General features: G+C 45.2%; 1 protein-coding gene across 1 annotated transcript in view; it reads right to left on the bottom strand.

Moving 5' to 3' along the window:
• Positions 1–16,233, bottom strand: part of KASH5 (KASH domain containing 5) — a 163,526-nt gene that overhangs the window by 27,955 nt on the left and 119,338 nt on the right. The window contains exons 12-13 of the mRNA XM_088450966.1: positions 2,431–2,495; positions 756–837 (exon numbers count right to left, since the gene is read on the bottom strand). Of these exons, the coding sequence (XP_088307092.1) occupies positions 756–837; positions 2,431–2,495 (147 nt within the window). The remainder of the gene's footprint in view (positions 1–755; positions 838–2,430; positions 2,496–16,233) is intronic.

Raw genomic sequence — 16,233 nt, 5'->3', positions numbered from 1 at the left:
CTCAATCTGTGTAAAACATTGACTTTTGGGTCGGATTGGATCAGGCCCAAAGTGCATACCTACGCTTCACTCTGGGAACATGCCTCTGTAATCTGGGAGTGCACCTAGGTGTGCAGAGGGACAGAAAGTGTTTAAGAGGTGCAATGAGTTCAAGTGCAAACATCATAGCCAAATCCAACTATCTACCAAAATATCACCGCCCCTGACACTTTAAGAAACATTTCTTTGATGTGACAGTACATATTTATGTATTTCAATGTGTTTATCTTTTGTTGCACTGCAATGTGTTTTCAAGAACGCCTTTTTAATTTTAGTGCATCAGTGCTCCTATTTAGTACTTTGCTAGCTGCACTGATTCTGACAAAAATCTTGCTCTGCGATCCTAAACAGTGCGGTCCGAAGATTGCTTCACACTGTGTTTAATGCTTTGTAAATGACCTCCAATGATCACCTTTTATTATATTAATGCCATGGATGTACAGTATTTCAGTGCATAAAGCTACAAATTTAGTACTATAATTCAACATTTTACTTCACTGGCCTTGTGAGTTGCCATGGAGACAATTTCAATTCATTCCATTTCATTTAATTCACATTTGAAATAAGATTTTTTTTAAACTTAACTTTCAAGGTAATAGTATAGAATTTACAATATCATTGCATTGGACAACAATGGCATCGACTTATTTTCCACAGCAAGCGGGGCTATAATAGTTTCCATGTAATTGGCTGTGCTGATGTATTACATTGCTTACCTCTTGTATCTCTTCCAGCTCCTTACATACAGACTGGGCTGACGGAATGATGGAACACTGGTTCTGGGAAAGATGTGAATGTCTGTAAAGAGACGGCAAAGAACGCTTTCCTTAGGTGTTCACAAAATACTCTGGCTTGTCCATTATATACAGTACAATTATTTTGCATACTTTTAATTTAGTGAACAAAGACATGGCCTTCAGTGGTTTAGAATTTTACATTATGTGCGATTATCCTTGTTGTGAGCTCAGACATGTCGCATGTATAGCAACTTGCGTCAATACCAAGCGACCTTTGCAGCATGCTGTGTGGTATTGGCCACTGTTCCATCTAAGCTGAGCTAAGATGTATTGGTGTCAGTATCAGGGATGTTAGGGACCCACCTGATTAGGTTTACCTTGACGTGGTAGGTGGGCATACTTTTTTGTGCAAAATATGTACTAAGAACTTATTTAAACTTCATGTTAATTGTTAGAAGTTGTTATAAATGTTTTGATTATCAGTATTCTTGGTGTGTAGAGCAGAGGTTCCCAAACGTGGTCCTCAAGGCTCCCTAACAGTTCAGGTTTTAGAGCTATCCATGCATGACCACAGGTGACTTAATTAGTCCATCTCTTAATTTGATTTAACCACCTGTGCTCAACCATGGATATCTCTAAAACCTGAACTGTTTGGGAGCCTTGAGGACCGTGTATGAGAACCTCTGGTGTAGCGTATTTTCTTTTCTTTTTTTATGCAATGCTTTGGTTCATACACAGGCTTTCTTGATGCCACGATTTTTCTGCATTAGTGTGACAGGAGCATCACGTCACATTAAGTGATAATTGCTCTCATCTAGAAAGTAGTTTCTAAGAAAAACAAGCACATACGCACTGATAGTCATGAATTCTTGCCTATTCTCCTGGAATGTACAGGAGGTTCACGAATTTTGGGTAGCACTCTCAGGATCCTGCTATTCTAGACAACCCTCCCGCATTCCCGTCCACTTCTGCAATGAAGCGAGGACGTGATGACACAATTTGCTGTGAATTGTGTCATTGTGTTCAGTTGTCTCTGGCATCTACTTCTCCAGGATCGGCCAGAGGGAAGTTCGGCATTTATATCAACAATCTTAAAGTTTTTATAAGACTGTAGATGCCCCTGTTAAATTGTGCACATTTTAAATATACAAATGCAACTTATTTCCTTGTGCACTAATATCTCTGTGCTGCAGGTAGTTCCGCTAATTAGTACAGCTTAGGGCGGAATTCAATTGATTCCTGCCCCCATCGCGCCCGACGGAGCTATTCAATTCTTGCTCCTGTCGGGCACAATCAGCTGACAGCGCTACATTTCAGCTCGCAGCCCCAGGGGGGTGAGAGCTGAAATGTGCGAAAAGTGACATGTTTGGGTGCCCAAACATCACTTTTCGCGATCGCGCCCAGCACTTTGGTCGGGTTTAGCTGCTTTACGCGGCTAAACCCGACCACTTTGGGCGCGATCAACACGAAAAACTGGAACAATTGAATAGTGGCCCGCAAAGTCCTGTCACTTTAGACGGGAGATGCGGGCCACGAAAACAATTGAATTCCGGCCTTAATGCCAATATAAAAGCGTAATCATGAGCCATAGAGCAGCAGAAAAGTCTTCATCCTGAAATATAAAACCCTCTGATTACTTCACTGCCAAACTTACATGGCCAGGTCCTCATGGGTCTGTGAAAGTTGTTCTTGTAAACGATTCTTTTCCATTTGACACTCCTTGATAGAAAAAGAAAGGAGGAAAGGAAACTTGTCACATTTCAAACATAGAAAACAACTAAAAATTGTTTTTTGCGTAATCATGTAATTTATGTTTACATCTTGAATTAGAAAGGTAACTTATCAATGGTATTATCATACTGCAGTGGCATAACTATAGATTTTGCTCCCCCTGCCAAAAAAAGGTTCTGGTGCCCCCCAATATATATATATTTCTCTGCATGCACAAATAAAAGTTATGTCACAAACATGTACTCACAATTTATGGGGTTTGCAGGGCAATTTGGTGCTCCTGGCCTGGTATTCATTCTGCAACTAGCAGCCAAACACAGGGTAAGATGAGGGAAGCAAGATGCGGGGGATGCTGGGAATTGTAGTTCTAGGAGACAACAGCTAATGGCCCGGAGGAGGCTGCCAGAATGTGGGTAAGTATAGTCGGTACTGCAGTCACAGTGCAGCAATGTGCTGAGTGCTATGACTGGGGGGCATGCTTGCCTACTTTTGAAAAAGCATTTCAAGGAGATTATGAAAGCAACGCCTATGAGCTCGGGCCGCGGTGGTAAAGTGGACGCGTACTGCTACATCTGAGAGGCGTGACATAAAATTGACTTACATCCAAATGTAAATGAGCCCCAAAGCAGTTAGAAAGATCTATTTATTGATTAAAACCCAGTGATACTTATAACCGATACAGGGAAATTATACTAATGATCCCATTTGAATGTATAAACCTAGTAACGGCTGAGGTGTGTCGTGGGTGTGTGATCATCATACATAACCAAAACTTATCTAAAATAAACAGACGGAGACAGAAATGGAATTAAAAAGGTCAGCTATTTATTTGAAGAATTTTATTTTATTTTTTAAATATTGTATGGTGGCTGGATAGGACGGCCCCTACACAGAGCAGCCCAACAATGCAAACGAAACAACCAAACACTGCATAGAGGGCGGTGTCCACCCATGTGGATGCAAAAAACAAACACTAGGGCACAAACCTTCAACTCTCCCAATCCCATCCGGAGATGGCCATACTGCCCCCGTAAAGGTGGTACAGTATTTTCCACAATTACTAGAAGGTGAGTGCACCCAATACACCAACTGCACCCGGGCTGATGATAAGCTGTACTTTCACACCCAAAACAATAGCTAACAACAAACAAGCACTAGGAAGGGCGGACGGGCAAATTTTCTTCAGGAAAGAGGCCTAAAGCCTGCAACCCAACACCTAAATAAACTCTGCCACACCCCCGGCCTTCTGGTATAAGCCACTCCTGGCTCATCCCAGCCCTCTGTTAGTGTGTGTGTGTGTGTGTGTGTGTGTGTATATATAACACATGCTTCATAATGGGGGTATGATGCAATCAGAGAGATTAATAGACTCTTCAGGGAGTCAGGGAGATTGCTGCTATTTCATAGAGTCTCTCTGACAATCAGGGAGAGTTGGCAAGTATGGAGAGTTATCATCTGTTATATGCTGTACTTTGATAAGTGTATTCCATTTCATAATGCACATACAGGTAGTTCAAAAGTCCCTCCACAGTGACTGTGTGCTAAGCAAGTCTCCCCGCTGAGAATGTGTGCTAAGTAATATGACAGCATAATTATTTTTAAACACTTTATTTACATGAAATTAAAGAGAATTTGTTACGAATTTATCTCAGGGTTGCCTACCCTTCTGATTTCCGCTGGAGCCTCCTACTATAAGCTCTACCCTCCCGCTACCCCGCAGAGTATATTGAATCCCCCTGTTTCCCCCACTGCCCCGTCAAAACTCAGCACTGCGCATGCGCGACTATGTTGGGGCGGGGCCTGAGCCAAAGGACAACGCGTGACGTAATTTCGCCAGCCATCGCGGGGTTTGTAAGTAGCGGTGGCTCTCTCAGTCATTGCCGCTGGGCTGGGGGAGTATGCTGACCGGGCCAGGCCCCTTTTGATGCATTGGGTCCAGCAGCCTCGAAGCACATGCCTCAGCCACGGGCTATCTATGTGCGGCCACATCCCTTCAAGAGAAGGTAACTTTTTTTTTTTATTCTTCCGGCCTGTGTCGGACTCTGTGGGCGTCCCCACTTGCTCTAAACCCCTCCCCCAGCAATTGGCTGCCGGAGGCAACTTGCCACCCCAGAGACCAGTCACTGCACCAGCACGGCTCGGCTCCATTATCTGGCACCTTCCACGTGCAGTGACATTGTGTGAGCCTACACCCTGCACAGTGTGACTAAGCTGATAAGGACAGCCTCCATTGCCACCCCCTGCAGTGTGCACCACTATAGCCAGCCAGTCTACCCCTTCCCCCCACAGTAAGAGCTAATATAGAAAGCTTCAACCATCCCCCGCTGTAAGGACCCCTATAACCTATAGTGTGCACCCCTGTAGCCATCCTAACCCGCTGCCCATAGTATGCACCCCTGCCTCCTAACCCCCTGCCCATAGTGTGCATCCCTGTAGCCAGCCTCCTAACCCCCTGTCTATAGTGTGCACCCCTGTAGCCAGCCCCCTAACCCCTTGCCCATAGTGTGCACCCCTGTACCCAGCCTCCTAACCCCCTTCCCATAGTGTGCACCCCAGTAGCCAGCCTCCTAACCCCCTGCCCATAGTGTGCATTCCCGTAGCCACCCTCCTAATCCCCTACCCATAGTAGGCACCCCAGTAGCCAGCTCCTAACCCCCTGCCCATAGTGTGCATCCCCGTAGCCAGCCTCCTAACCCCCTGCCCATAGTGTGCACCCCAGCATGCCCTAGCAAGGAAAGGGAGACTACACCCTGGTCAGTAAGCCAATCATGTTTTACTGAAATAATTTAAATAATTAGATAACACATCTCTCATTAATTGTGTGTGTATATATGTATATATATTATATATATATAATATATATATATATATATATATATAATACTCATACTGTATATATCGCACTCACGAACCTCCTGCTCTGTTTGTATATTTTATATATGTGTGTGTATATAAATATATATATTATATATACAGTATATACACAATGTACAGTATATATATATGATAGATGTATATCTAAATCTATCATAATACACACAACGCTCTTTAGCACTCATTATTTGTGTAATATATATATATATATATATATATATATATATTAGGGGTGAGCGGGTTCGGATTTCTGAAATCCGAACCCCCCCGATCCGAGTCCGATCCGAGTCAGGCTCGACTTTTCCCGCCTGACTCGGATCTGAAATCGAGGCAAAACGTCATCATCCCGCCTTCCGAGTCTCGCGGGTTTTGGATCCTATATAAGGTACCCGCGTCGGCGCCATTTTCTCACTCTGCTGTGGACAGTGAAGAGGGAGGGTGGGAGTTAGGGCTGGCTGGGCTGTGTAGTGTAGTGTAGTGTAGTGCTGCTGTTGTCCACTACTTCAAAGTCCATAGGGGCTGGCTGTGTTGTGCTGTGCTGCTGTTGTTAATAGGTGCTGTGTCCACTACTTCAAAGTCCATAGGGGCTGGCTGGACTGTGTTGTGCAGTCAGTTCTCCATAGGGGCTGTGTCCACTCCAAAGACCTGTGCAGTGTCCCAGTCCTAAAGGGGTGCTGTAGTGTTGTCCAGGGGGTGCTCTGTCCATCAGGGGTGCTCCCACCAAGTGCTAAAAAAATAATATATTTTCTGTGTTTGTGAATTGTGTGCGCAGTAGCCGCACGTGCATCAACAAAGTAGTGCCAAGCGTGCGCCTGTGTCATAAGTAAAGGGCCGGCTGGCTTGACCGTTAAAGGGTGCTGCAACCCCCAAAGTACACTCCAGTCCAAACCAAAAAAAAAATTATTTTCTGTGTTTGTGAATTGTGTGCGCAGTAGCCGCAAGTGCATCAACAAAGTAGTGCCAAGCGTGCGCCTGTGTCATAAGTAAATGGCCGGCTGGCTTGACCATTAAAGGGTGCTGTAACCCCCAAAGTACACTCCAGTCCAAACCAAAAAAAAAATTATTTTCTGTGTTTGTGAATTGTGTGCGCAGTAGCCGCACGTGCATCAACAAAGTAGTGCCAAGCGTGCGCCTGTGTCATAAGTAAAGGGCCGGCTGACTTGACCGTTAAAGGGTGCTGTAACCCCCAAAGTACACTCCAAACCAAAAAAATATATATTTTCTGTGTTTGTGAATTGTGTGCGCAGTAGCCGCACGTGCATCAACAAAGGAGCAGCGCCAAGCGTGCGCCTGTGTCCCATAAGTAAAGAGCCCGGCTGGCTCATTTCTTAAAGGCTGGTGTAACCCACAAAGTGCACTAGTCTCCAGCAAAAATAAAAAAATATTTTCTGTGTTTAGCCGCACGTATATATCAAATCGATATAACATAAATGGAGGACCAAACTTTCTCCGATAAAAATAAAATAGAGAAAGATCAAGAACCACTTCCTCCTAGTGCTGAAGCTGCTGCCACTAGTCATGACATAGACGATAACATGCCATCAACGTCGTCTGCCAAGGGCGATGCCCAATGTCATAATAGAGGGCACATACAATCCCAAATGACAAAGTTCAGGAAAATGACCTTGAAAAAAACATTTAAATCAGCTGAAGAGAAATGTAAACTTGCCAATATGCCATTTACGACACGGAGTGGCAAGGAACGGCTAAGGTCGATCCCTAGTATGTTCATGACTAGTGGTTCAGCTTCACATGACGATGGAAGCCCTCCTCCCACTAAAAAAATCAAAAGAGTTAAGCTGGCAAAAGCACAGCGAAGAACTGTGCTTTCTAAGAAGATATCACAAATCCCCAAGGAGAGTCCAAGTGTGGTGGTGGTTGCGATGCCTGACCTTCCCAGCACTGGACGGTAAGAGGTGGCTCTTTCCACCATTTGCACGCCCCCTGCAAGTGCTGAAAGGAGCACCCACAGTCCACTTGCTCATATGCAAATTGAAGATGTCACTGTTGAAGTACAACAGGATGAGGATACTGGTGTAGCTGGCGCTGAGGAGGAAGTTGACGAGGAGGATTCTGATGGTGATGTGGTTTGTTTAAATCAGGCTCCGGGGGAGACAGTTGTTGTCCGTGGGATGAAAAAGCCCATCACGGTCATGCCTGGGCAGAAGACCAAACATTCCACCTCTTTGGTTTGACAATATTTCTATCCAAATCCGGACAACAACTGTCTTGCCATATGTACCTTATGTAAAGGTGGAATAAGTAGGGGTAGGGACGTTAACCACCTAGGAACATCCTCCCTTATACGGCACCTGCAGCGCGTTCATAATAAGTTACTGTTAAGTTCAGAAACTTTGGCTAAGACCGTAAGCAGTCCAGGGACACCTAAATCCCATTGTCCTGTTGTATCCAAGCGCCTGCAAACCACACCGTCAACTCCCTCCTCGTCAATTTCCTCCTTAGTCAGGATCGGAAGTAGTCCTGCAGGCCATGTCACTGGCATGACTGACTCTCCTATCCCGGATTCCACCGGAGGATCCTGCATTGCTACGCCTACTGCTGCCGCTGCTGCTGCTGCTGGGAGTCGTTCATCATCCCAGAGAGGAAGTAGGAACACCACTACTTTTACTAAACAATTGACCCTCCAACAGTCCTTAGCGAGGAGGATGAAGTACGACAGCAGTCATCCTGAAGCAAAACGTATAACTGAGGCCTTGACTGCTATGTTGGTGTTAGACGTGCGTCCGGTATCCGCCATTAGTGCAGTGGGATTTAGACAATTGCTGGAGGTAGTGTGTCCCCGGTTCCAAATCCCGTCTAGATTCCACTTCACTAGGCAGGCGATACCGAGACTGTACAGAAACGTCAGAAAAAGTGTCCTCAGTGTCCTGAAAAATGCGGTTGTACCCAATGTCCACTTAACCACGGACATGTGGACAAGTGGAACAGGGCAGACTAAGGACTATATGACTGTGACAGCCCACTGGGTAGATGTATCACCTTACGCAGCAACAGCAGCAGCGTCACCAGTCGCAGCATCTCAGAAACGCCAGCTCGTTCCAAGGCAGGCTACGCTGTGTATCACCGGTTTCAGTAAGAGGCACACCGCCGACAACCTCTTAGAGAAACTGAGGGAAATCATCGCCCAGTGGCTTACCCCACTTAGACTCTCCTGGGGATTTGTGATATCTGACAACGCCACCAATATTGTGCGGGCATTACATCTGGGCAAATTCCAGCACGTCCCATGTTTTGCTCACACAATAAACTTGGTGGTGCAGAATTTTCTGAAAAGCGACAGGGGCGTGCAGGAGACGCTTTGGGTGGCCCGAAAAATTTCTGCCCACTTTCGCCATTCAGCGACTGCGTGCCGAAGACTGGAGCGCCAGCAAACACTCTTGAACCTGCCCCGCCATCACCTGAAGCAATTGTGACGCGGTGGAACTCAACCCTCTATATGCTTCAGAGGATGGAGGAACAGCAAAAGGCCATTCAAGCCTATACATCCACCTATGACATAGGCAAAGGAGGGGGTATGCACCTGACTCAAGCGCAGTGGAGAATGATTTCTGTGTTGTGCAAGGTTCTCCAGCCCTTTGAACTTGCCACACGTGAAGTCAGTTCAGACACTGCCAGCTTGAGTCAGGTCATTCCCCTCATCAGGCTTTTGCAGAAGCAGCTGGAGAAAGTGAAGGAGGAGCTAAGACGGAGCGATTCCGCTCGGCATGTGGGACTTGTGGATGAAGCCCTTCATTCGCTTTGCCAGGATTACAGGGTGGTCAATCTGTTGAAATCAGACCACTAAATTTTGGCCACCGTGCTCGATCCTAGGTTTAAAGCCTATGTGGTGTCTCTCTTTCCGGCCGACACAAGCCTGCAGAGGTGCAAAGACCTGCTGGTGAATACACTGTCAGCTGAAGCGGAACGTGACACGTCAACAGCTCCTTCTTCATTTTCTCCCGCAACTGGGGCTGCCAGGAAAAAACTTAGGTATCCTAAGCAACCCGCTGGCGGTGATGCAGGGCAGGCAGGACCAAGTTTGGACATCTGGTCCGGACTGAAGGACCTGGCAACAATTTCTGACATGTCTACTGTCACTGCATATGATACTGTCACCATTGACAGAATGGTGGAGGATTACATCGGTGACAGCATCCAAGTAGGCATGTCAGACAGTCCATACCTGTACTGGCAGGAAAAAGAGGCAATTTGGAGGCCCCTGTACAAACTGGCTCTATTTTACCTGAGTTGCCCCCCCCTCCAGTGTGTACTCCGAAAGAGTGTTTAGTGCAGCCGGGAACCTTGTCAGCGAAAGGCGTAGGAGGTTGCTTCCACAGAATGTGGAGAAGATGATGTTCATCAAAATGAATTATCCGCTCTTCCAGGGAGACCAGCCTCCAGAACGTACAGAGGGACCTGTGGTGGTGGATTCAAGTGGGGACGAGTTAATACTTTGTGAGGATGAGGATGTACACACTGAAGAGGGTGAGGAATCGGTGGATGAGGAGGATGAGGATGACATTTTGCCTCCGTAGAGCCAGTTTGTGCAGGGACACATTAATTGCCAGCTTGTTTTGTGGGGGCCCAAACGAACCAATCATTTCAGCCACAGTTGTGTGGCAGACCCTGGCGCTGAAATGATTGGTTTGTTAAAGTGTGCATGTCCTGTTTATACAACATAAGGGTGGGTGGGAGGGCCCAAGGACAATTCCATCTTGCACCTCTTTTTTTTTCTTTGCATTATGTACAGTTTGGGGCCTAGTTTTTCAAACTGCCATCCTGTCTGCCACTGCAGTATCACGCCTAGATGGGTCACGTGTTTGTGCCGCCCACTCGTGTCGCTTAGCATAGTCATCCAGCTACCTCGGTGCAACCTTTTGGACATAAAAACACTATTGTGAGGTGTGAGGTGTTCAGAATAGACTGGAAATGAGTGGAAATTAAGGTTATTGAGGTTAATAATAGCATAGGAGCAGAAAAACCTACAAATTCTGTGATTTTAGCTGTTTTTATGCTTTTTTTCAAAAAAATACAGATCCAAAACCCAGAACCCAAAACACGGAAGGGTGGTTTTGGCAAAACCAATCCAGATCCAAAACACGAAGAAAGATCCAGATCCAAAACTAAAACACAAAACACGAAAAGTGGCCGGTGCACACCCCTAATATAAATATATATATATATAAATATATATATATATATATATATATATATATGTGTATATATATATATATATTAGGGGTGAGCGGGTTCGGATTTCTGAAATCCGAACCCCCCCAAGCCCCCCCGATCCGAGTCCGATCCGAGTCAGGCTCGACTTTTCCCGCCTGACTCGGATCTGAAATCGAGGCAAAACGTCATCATCCCGCCTTCCGAGTCTCGCGGGTTTTGGATCCTATATAAGGTACCCGCATCGGCGCCATTTTCTCACTCGGCTGTGGACAGTGAAGAGGGAGGGTGGGAGTTAGGGCTGTGTAGTGTAGTGTAGTGTAGTGTAGTGCTGCTGTTGTCCACTACTTCAAAGTCCATAGGGGCTGGCTGTGTTGTGCTGTGCTGCTGTTGTTAATAGGGGCTGTGTCCACTACTTCAAAGTCCATAGGGGCTGGCTGGACTGTGTTGTGCAGTCAGTTCTCCATAGGGGCTGTGTCCACTCCAAAGTCCTGTGCAGTGTCCCAGTCCTAAAGGAGTGCTGTAGTGTTGTCCAGGGGGTGCTCTGTCCATCAGGGGTGCTCCCCCCAAGTGCTAAAAAAATAATATATTTTCTGTGTTTGTGAATTGTGTGCGCAGTAGCCGCACGTGCATCAACAAAGTAGTGCCAAGCGTGCGCCTGTGTCATAAGTAAAGGGCCGGCTGGCTTGACCGTTAAAGGGTGCTGTAACCCCCGAAAGTACACTCCAGTCCAAACCAAAAAAAAATTATTTTCTGTGTTTGTGAATTGTGTGCGCAGTAGCCGCACGTGCATCAACAAAGTAGTGCCAAGCGTGCGCCTGTGTCATAAGTAAAGGGCCGGCTGGCTTGACCGTTAAGGGTGCTGTAACCCCCGAAAGTACACTCCAGTCCAAACCAAAAAAAAAATTATTTTCTGTGTTTGTGAATTGTGTGCGCAGTAGCCGCACGTGCATCAACAAAGTAGTGCCAAGCGTGCGCCTGTGTCATAAGTAAAGGGCCGGCTGGCTTGACCGTTAAAGGGTGCTGTAACCCCCGAAAGTACACTCCAGTCCAAACCAAAAAAAAATTATTTTCTGTGTTTGTGAATTGTGTGCGCAGTAGCCGCACGTGCATCAACAAAGTAGTGCCAAGCGTGCGCCTGTGTCATAAGTAAAGGGCCGGCTGGCTTGACCGTTAAAGGGTGCTGTAACCCCCGAAAGTACACTCCAGTCCAAACCAAAAAAAAAATAATTTTCTGTGTTTGTGAATTGTGTGCGCAGTAGCCGCACGTGCATCAACAAAGAAGTGCCAAGCGTGCGCCTGTGTCATAAGTAAAGGGCCGGCTGGCTTGACCATTAAAGGGTGCTGTAACCCCCGAAAGTACACTCCAGTCCAAACCAAAAAAAAAATTATTTTCTGTGTTTGTGAATTGTGTGCGCAGTAGCCGCACGTGCATCAACAAAGTAGTGCCAAGCGTGCGCCTGTGTCATAAGTAAAGGGCCGGCTTGCTTGACCGTTAAAGGGTTCTGTAACCCCCAAAGTACACTCCAAACCAAAAAAATATATATTTTCTGTGTTTGTGACTTGTGTGCACTGTGGCTGCACATGCATCAACAAAGGAGCAGCGCCAAGCGTGCGCCTGTGTCCCATAAGTAAAGAGCCGGCTGGCTCATTTCTTAAAGGGTGGTGTAACCCACAAAGTGCACTACTCTCCAGCAAAAATAAAAAAATATTTTCTGTGTTTGTGTGCGCTTTAGCCGCACGTATATATCAATATAACATAAATGGAGGACCAAACTTTCTCCGATAAAAATAAAATAGGGAAAGATCAAGAACCACTTCCTCCTAGTGCTGTTGCTGCTGCTGGGAGTTGTTCATCATCCCAGAGAGGAAGTAGGAACATCACTACTTTTACTAAACAATTGACCCTCCAACAGTCCCTAGCGATGAGGATGAAGTATGACAGCAGTCATCCTGAAGAAAAATGTATAACTGAGGCCTTGACTGCTATGTTGGTGTTAGACGTGCGTCCGGTATCCGCCATTAGTGCAGTGGGATTTAGACAATTGATGGAGGTAGTGTGTCCTCGGTTCCAAATCCCGTCTAGATTCCACCTGCATCCTCAAAGCAGCAGCGACAAGCGTGCGTCTGTCTGTTAAAGGGTGGTGTAACTCTCAAAGTGTTCCAAAAAATAAAAAACTATTTTTTTTATGTGTTTGTGACTTGTGTGCGATGTAGCCGCACTTGCATCCTCAAAGCAGCAGCGACAAGCGTGCGTCTGTCTGTTAAAGGGTGGTGACACCCTCAAAGTGTGCTACACAAACAATAAAAATATTCTTCTTCTTTTTTCTGTCTTTGTGAATTGTGTGGGCTGTAGCCGCACCTGCATCCTTAAAGCAGCAGCGACAAGCGTGCGTCTGTCTGTTAAAGGGTGGTGACACCCTCAAAGTGTGCTACACAAACAATTAAAATATTGTTCTTTTTTTTCGGTCTTTGTGAAATGTGTGGGCTGTAGCCGCACCTGCATCCTTAAAGCAGCAGCGACAAGCGTGCGTCTGTCTGTTAAAGGGTGGTGACACCCTCAAAGTGTGCTACACAAACAATAAAAATATTCTTCTTCTTTTTTCTGTCTTTGTGAATTGTGTGGGCTGTAGCCGCACTTGCATCCTCAAAGCAGCAGCGACAAGCGTGCGTCTGTCTGTTAAAGGGTGGTGACACCCTCAAAGTGCGCTCCACAAACAATAAAAATATTCTTTTTTTTTTTCTGTCTTTGTGAATTGTGTGGGCTGTAGCCGCACTTGCATCCTCAAAGCAGCAGCGACAAGCGTGCGTCTGTCTGTTAAAGGATTACATCGGTGACAGCATCCAAGTAGGCATGTCAGACAGTCCGTCCCTGTACAAACTGGCTCTATTTTACCTGAGTTGCCCCCCCTCCAGTGTGTACTCCGAAAGAGTGTTTAGTGCAGCCGGGAACCTTGTCAGCGAAAGGCGTAGGAGGTTGCTTCCACAAAATGTGGAGAAGATGATGTTCATAAAATGAATTATCAACTCTTCCAGGGAGACCAGCCTCCAGAACGTACAGAGGGACCTGTGGTTCCAGCAGGGACGAATTAATACTCTGTGAGGATGAGGATGTACACACTGAAGAGGGTGAGGAATCGGTGGATGAGGAGGATGAGGATGACATCTTGCCTCCGTAGAGCCAGTTTGTGCAGGGACAGAATAATTGCCAGCTTGTTTTGTGGGGGCCCAAACGAACCAATCATTTCAGCCACAGTTGTGTGGCAGACCCTGGCGCTGAAATGATTGGTTTGTTAAAGTGTGCATGTCCTGTTTATACAACATAAGGGTGGGTGGGAGGGCCCAAGGACAATTCCATCTTGCACCTCTTTTTTTTCTTTGCATTATGTACAGTTTGGGGCCTAGTTTTTCAAACTGCCATCCTGTCTGCCACTGCAGTTTCACGCCTAGATGGGTCACGTGTTTGTGCCGCCCACTCGTGTCGCTTAGCATAGTCATCCAGCTACCTCGGTGCAACCTTTTGGACATAAAAACACTATTGTGAGGTGTGAGGTGTTCAGAATAGACTGGAAATGAGTGGAAATTAAGGTTATTGAGGTTAATAATAGCATAGGAGCAGAAAAACCTACAAATTCTGTGATTTTAGCTGTTTTTATGCTTTTTTTCAAAAAAATACAGATCCAAAACACAAAACCCAGAACCCAAAACACGGAAGGGTGGTTTTGGCAAAACCAATCCAGATCCAAAACACGAAGAAAGATCCAGATCCAAAACCAAAACACAAAACACGAAAAGTGGCCGGTGCACACCCCTAATATATATATATGCGTATGTATTGTGTAGTGTGTCCGTCCATTGCGCATGCACAATGGTTGTTTGTCGCATTGTTCCATAAGCTGTGTTGCACAGCAGATGGACAATACAATAAACCACCTGGTGCTGTTACATACAGAAGGTAATGACACATCGCACCTGCCTACACTGGATCGTGTAGTGTGTACGGTGCACGCGATGTATCATTAAATCACATGGCACAGACGGCTGAGTCACACATCGTAAAGTGTGTTCCCAGCTTTAGACTCGTACAATTGAGCCTGCATAAATTAGTATTTGCCATTCTTCCCTTTAACATGCACATTTTCAGTACTGTACAGTATATGGTCTTTTTTAAATTACTATTGTCACTGGTTTTATATAGATTGTTGTATTTGCTAGTTGAGTATAGTATAGTATAAATTTACTAAAGTGAGTTTTTAGAAGTGAGTATTAAGTGATGTTGCCCATAGCAATCAATCAGATTCTACTTAACATTTAACTATAACCTTCTAGAAGATAATAGCTAGAATCTGATTGGTTGCTATGGGCAACATCACTTTTAAAACTCTCTTCTAAAAACTCTCACTTTAGTAAATTTACCCCTAGGTCTTAGAACATAGGGTTTACTTGTCACTGCTTTTTATCTCTAATACACAAACCTGTTCTGGCAGCATGCTGCTCTTAGTACTATAGTTTCTACTGCAGGAAACTATATACTAAGAGCACTTTCACTGCAGGACACACCCCTGAGTGGTAATAGATATGCCCATAGATTGAGCTAGACAAGCCCATTGGGTGGAGCCTGACACGCCCCCATGGCGCCGCGCTACGCGCGGCACATTCTACTAGCATTTACAATCACCATGAAACTAATTTTCAAAAGTAGGCAAGTATGACTTATCTACATTACGTGTTCAAAGTGATGTCCCACTACGGAGGGACTTTTTGAACTCACTGTACAAAGACATTCATGTATACATGCATGCCTAATCTATTGAAGACTCCTGAATTTTGGAGAGCAGATAACCATCCCATATCCCAGCCACTTTGCCAGTGAAGTGAGCGAAGCGGGACAGTGATGACGCAAATTGCTGGGAATGTGTAATTATGACCCAGGCCACCACAATGTAACACTGTGATTCACATAATTGCGGGATGGGGGTGTCAGGATTGTGGTGCTGTGAACGATTTATTGTGGCCCCAACCCCGAGACATAATGTCACAATTATGTTATTACTTTGGGGTTTTTTACATATTCACAGCGTAGGGACATCTGCAAATATAAATACACAGTAAGGAGAAACCATAGGGAGCTGGCTGCATAGGAACAAGTGGATGGAAGTGTCATCAGTAAACAGCAGAACAAAAACATATGCCTTTTATTACTGCCTGGAAAAAAGATATTTATAGAAAGTGTTTTCACAGAGAATATAGAGCTATTTCCATGAGGCCGTTTAATATATTTTTAAATGCAAAAACAGCATTTAGAACATATTACTAGTAGCCTGTAACAGTAGCCTGTGATCTGACCAAAAACAGTTGAAGTTCAGCTGAATTATCTGACATAAAGCTTTCTGTGTAATGCTGTCTAAACATAGCCTTTGTGTGTGTTTGGTCAATTTAACGGTGTCTTTATTGAGAAATTAGAAGTTTTCACAAATATGCAGTGGTGTATATGACATAAATGTGTATTGGCTAAATAGTCAAAATGCCTATTACAGAGAGCATTTCCACAGAATGCCTATCTTAAGCCGCGTATCCACTTGCTGAGAAAATGAGCAATTGAACGATAACGATATCATTATTGTTCAATCGCTCATTAATCATGCATGAATCGTGCATGAAACTGTCGAAAACAACCAGCGAT

The sequence above is a fragment of the Taudactylus pleione genome, unplaced genomic scaffold (genome assembly GCF_031769625.1).
Source record: "Taudactylus pleione unplaced genomic scaffold, aTauple2 ptg000535l, whole genome shotgun sequence".
NCBI lineage: Eukaryota > Metazoa > Chordata > Amphibia > Anura > Myobatrachidae > Taudactylus > Taudactylus pleione.
Note: the sequence above shows the minus strand (reverse complement) of the source record. Positions and strands in the feature narration are given on the sequence as shown.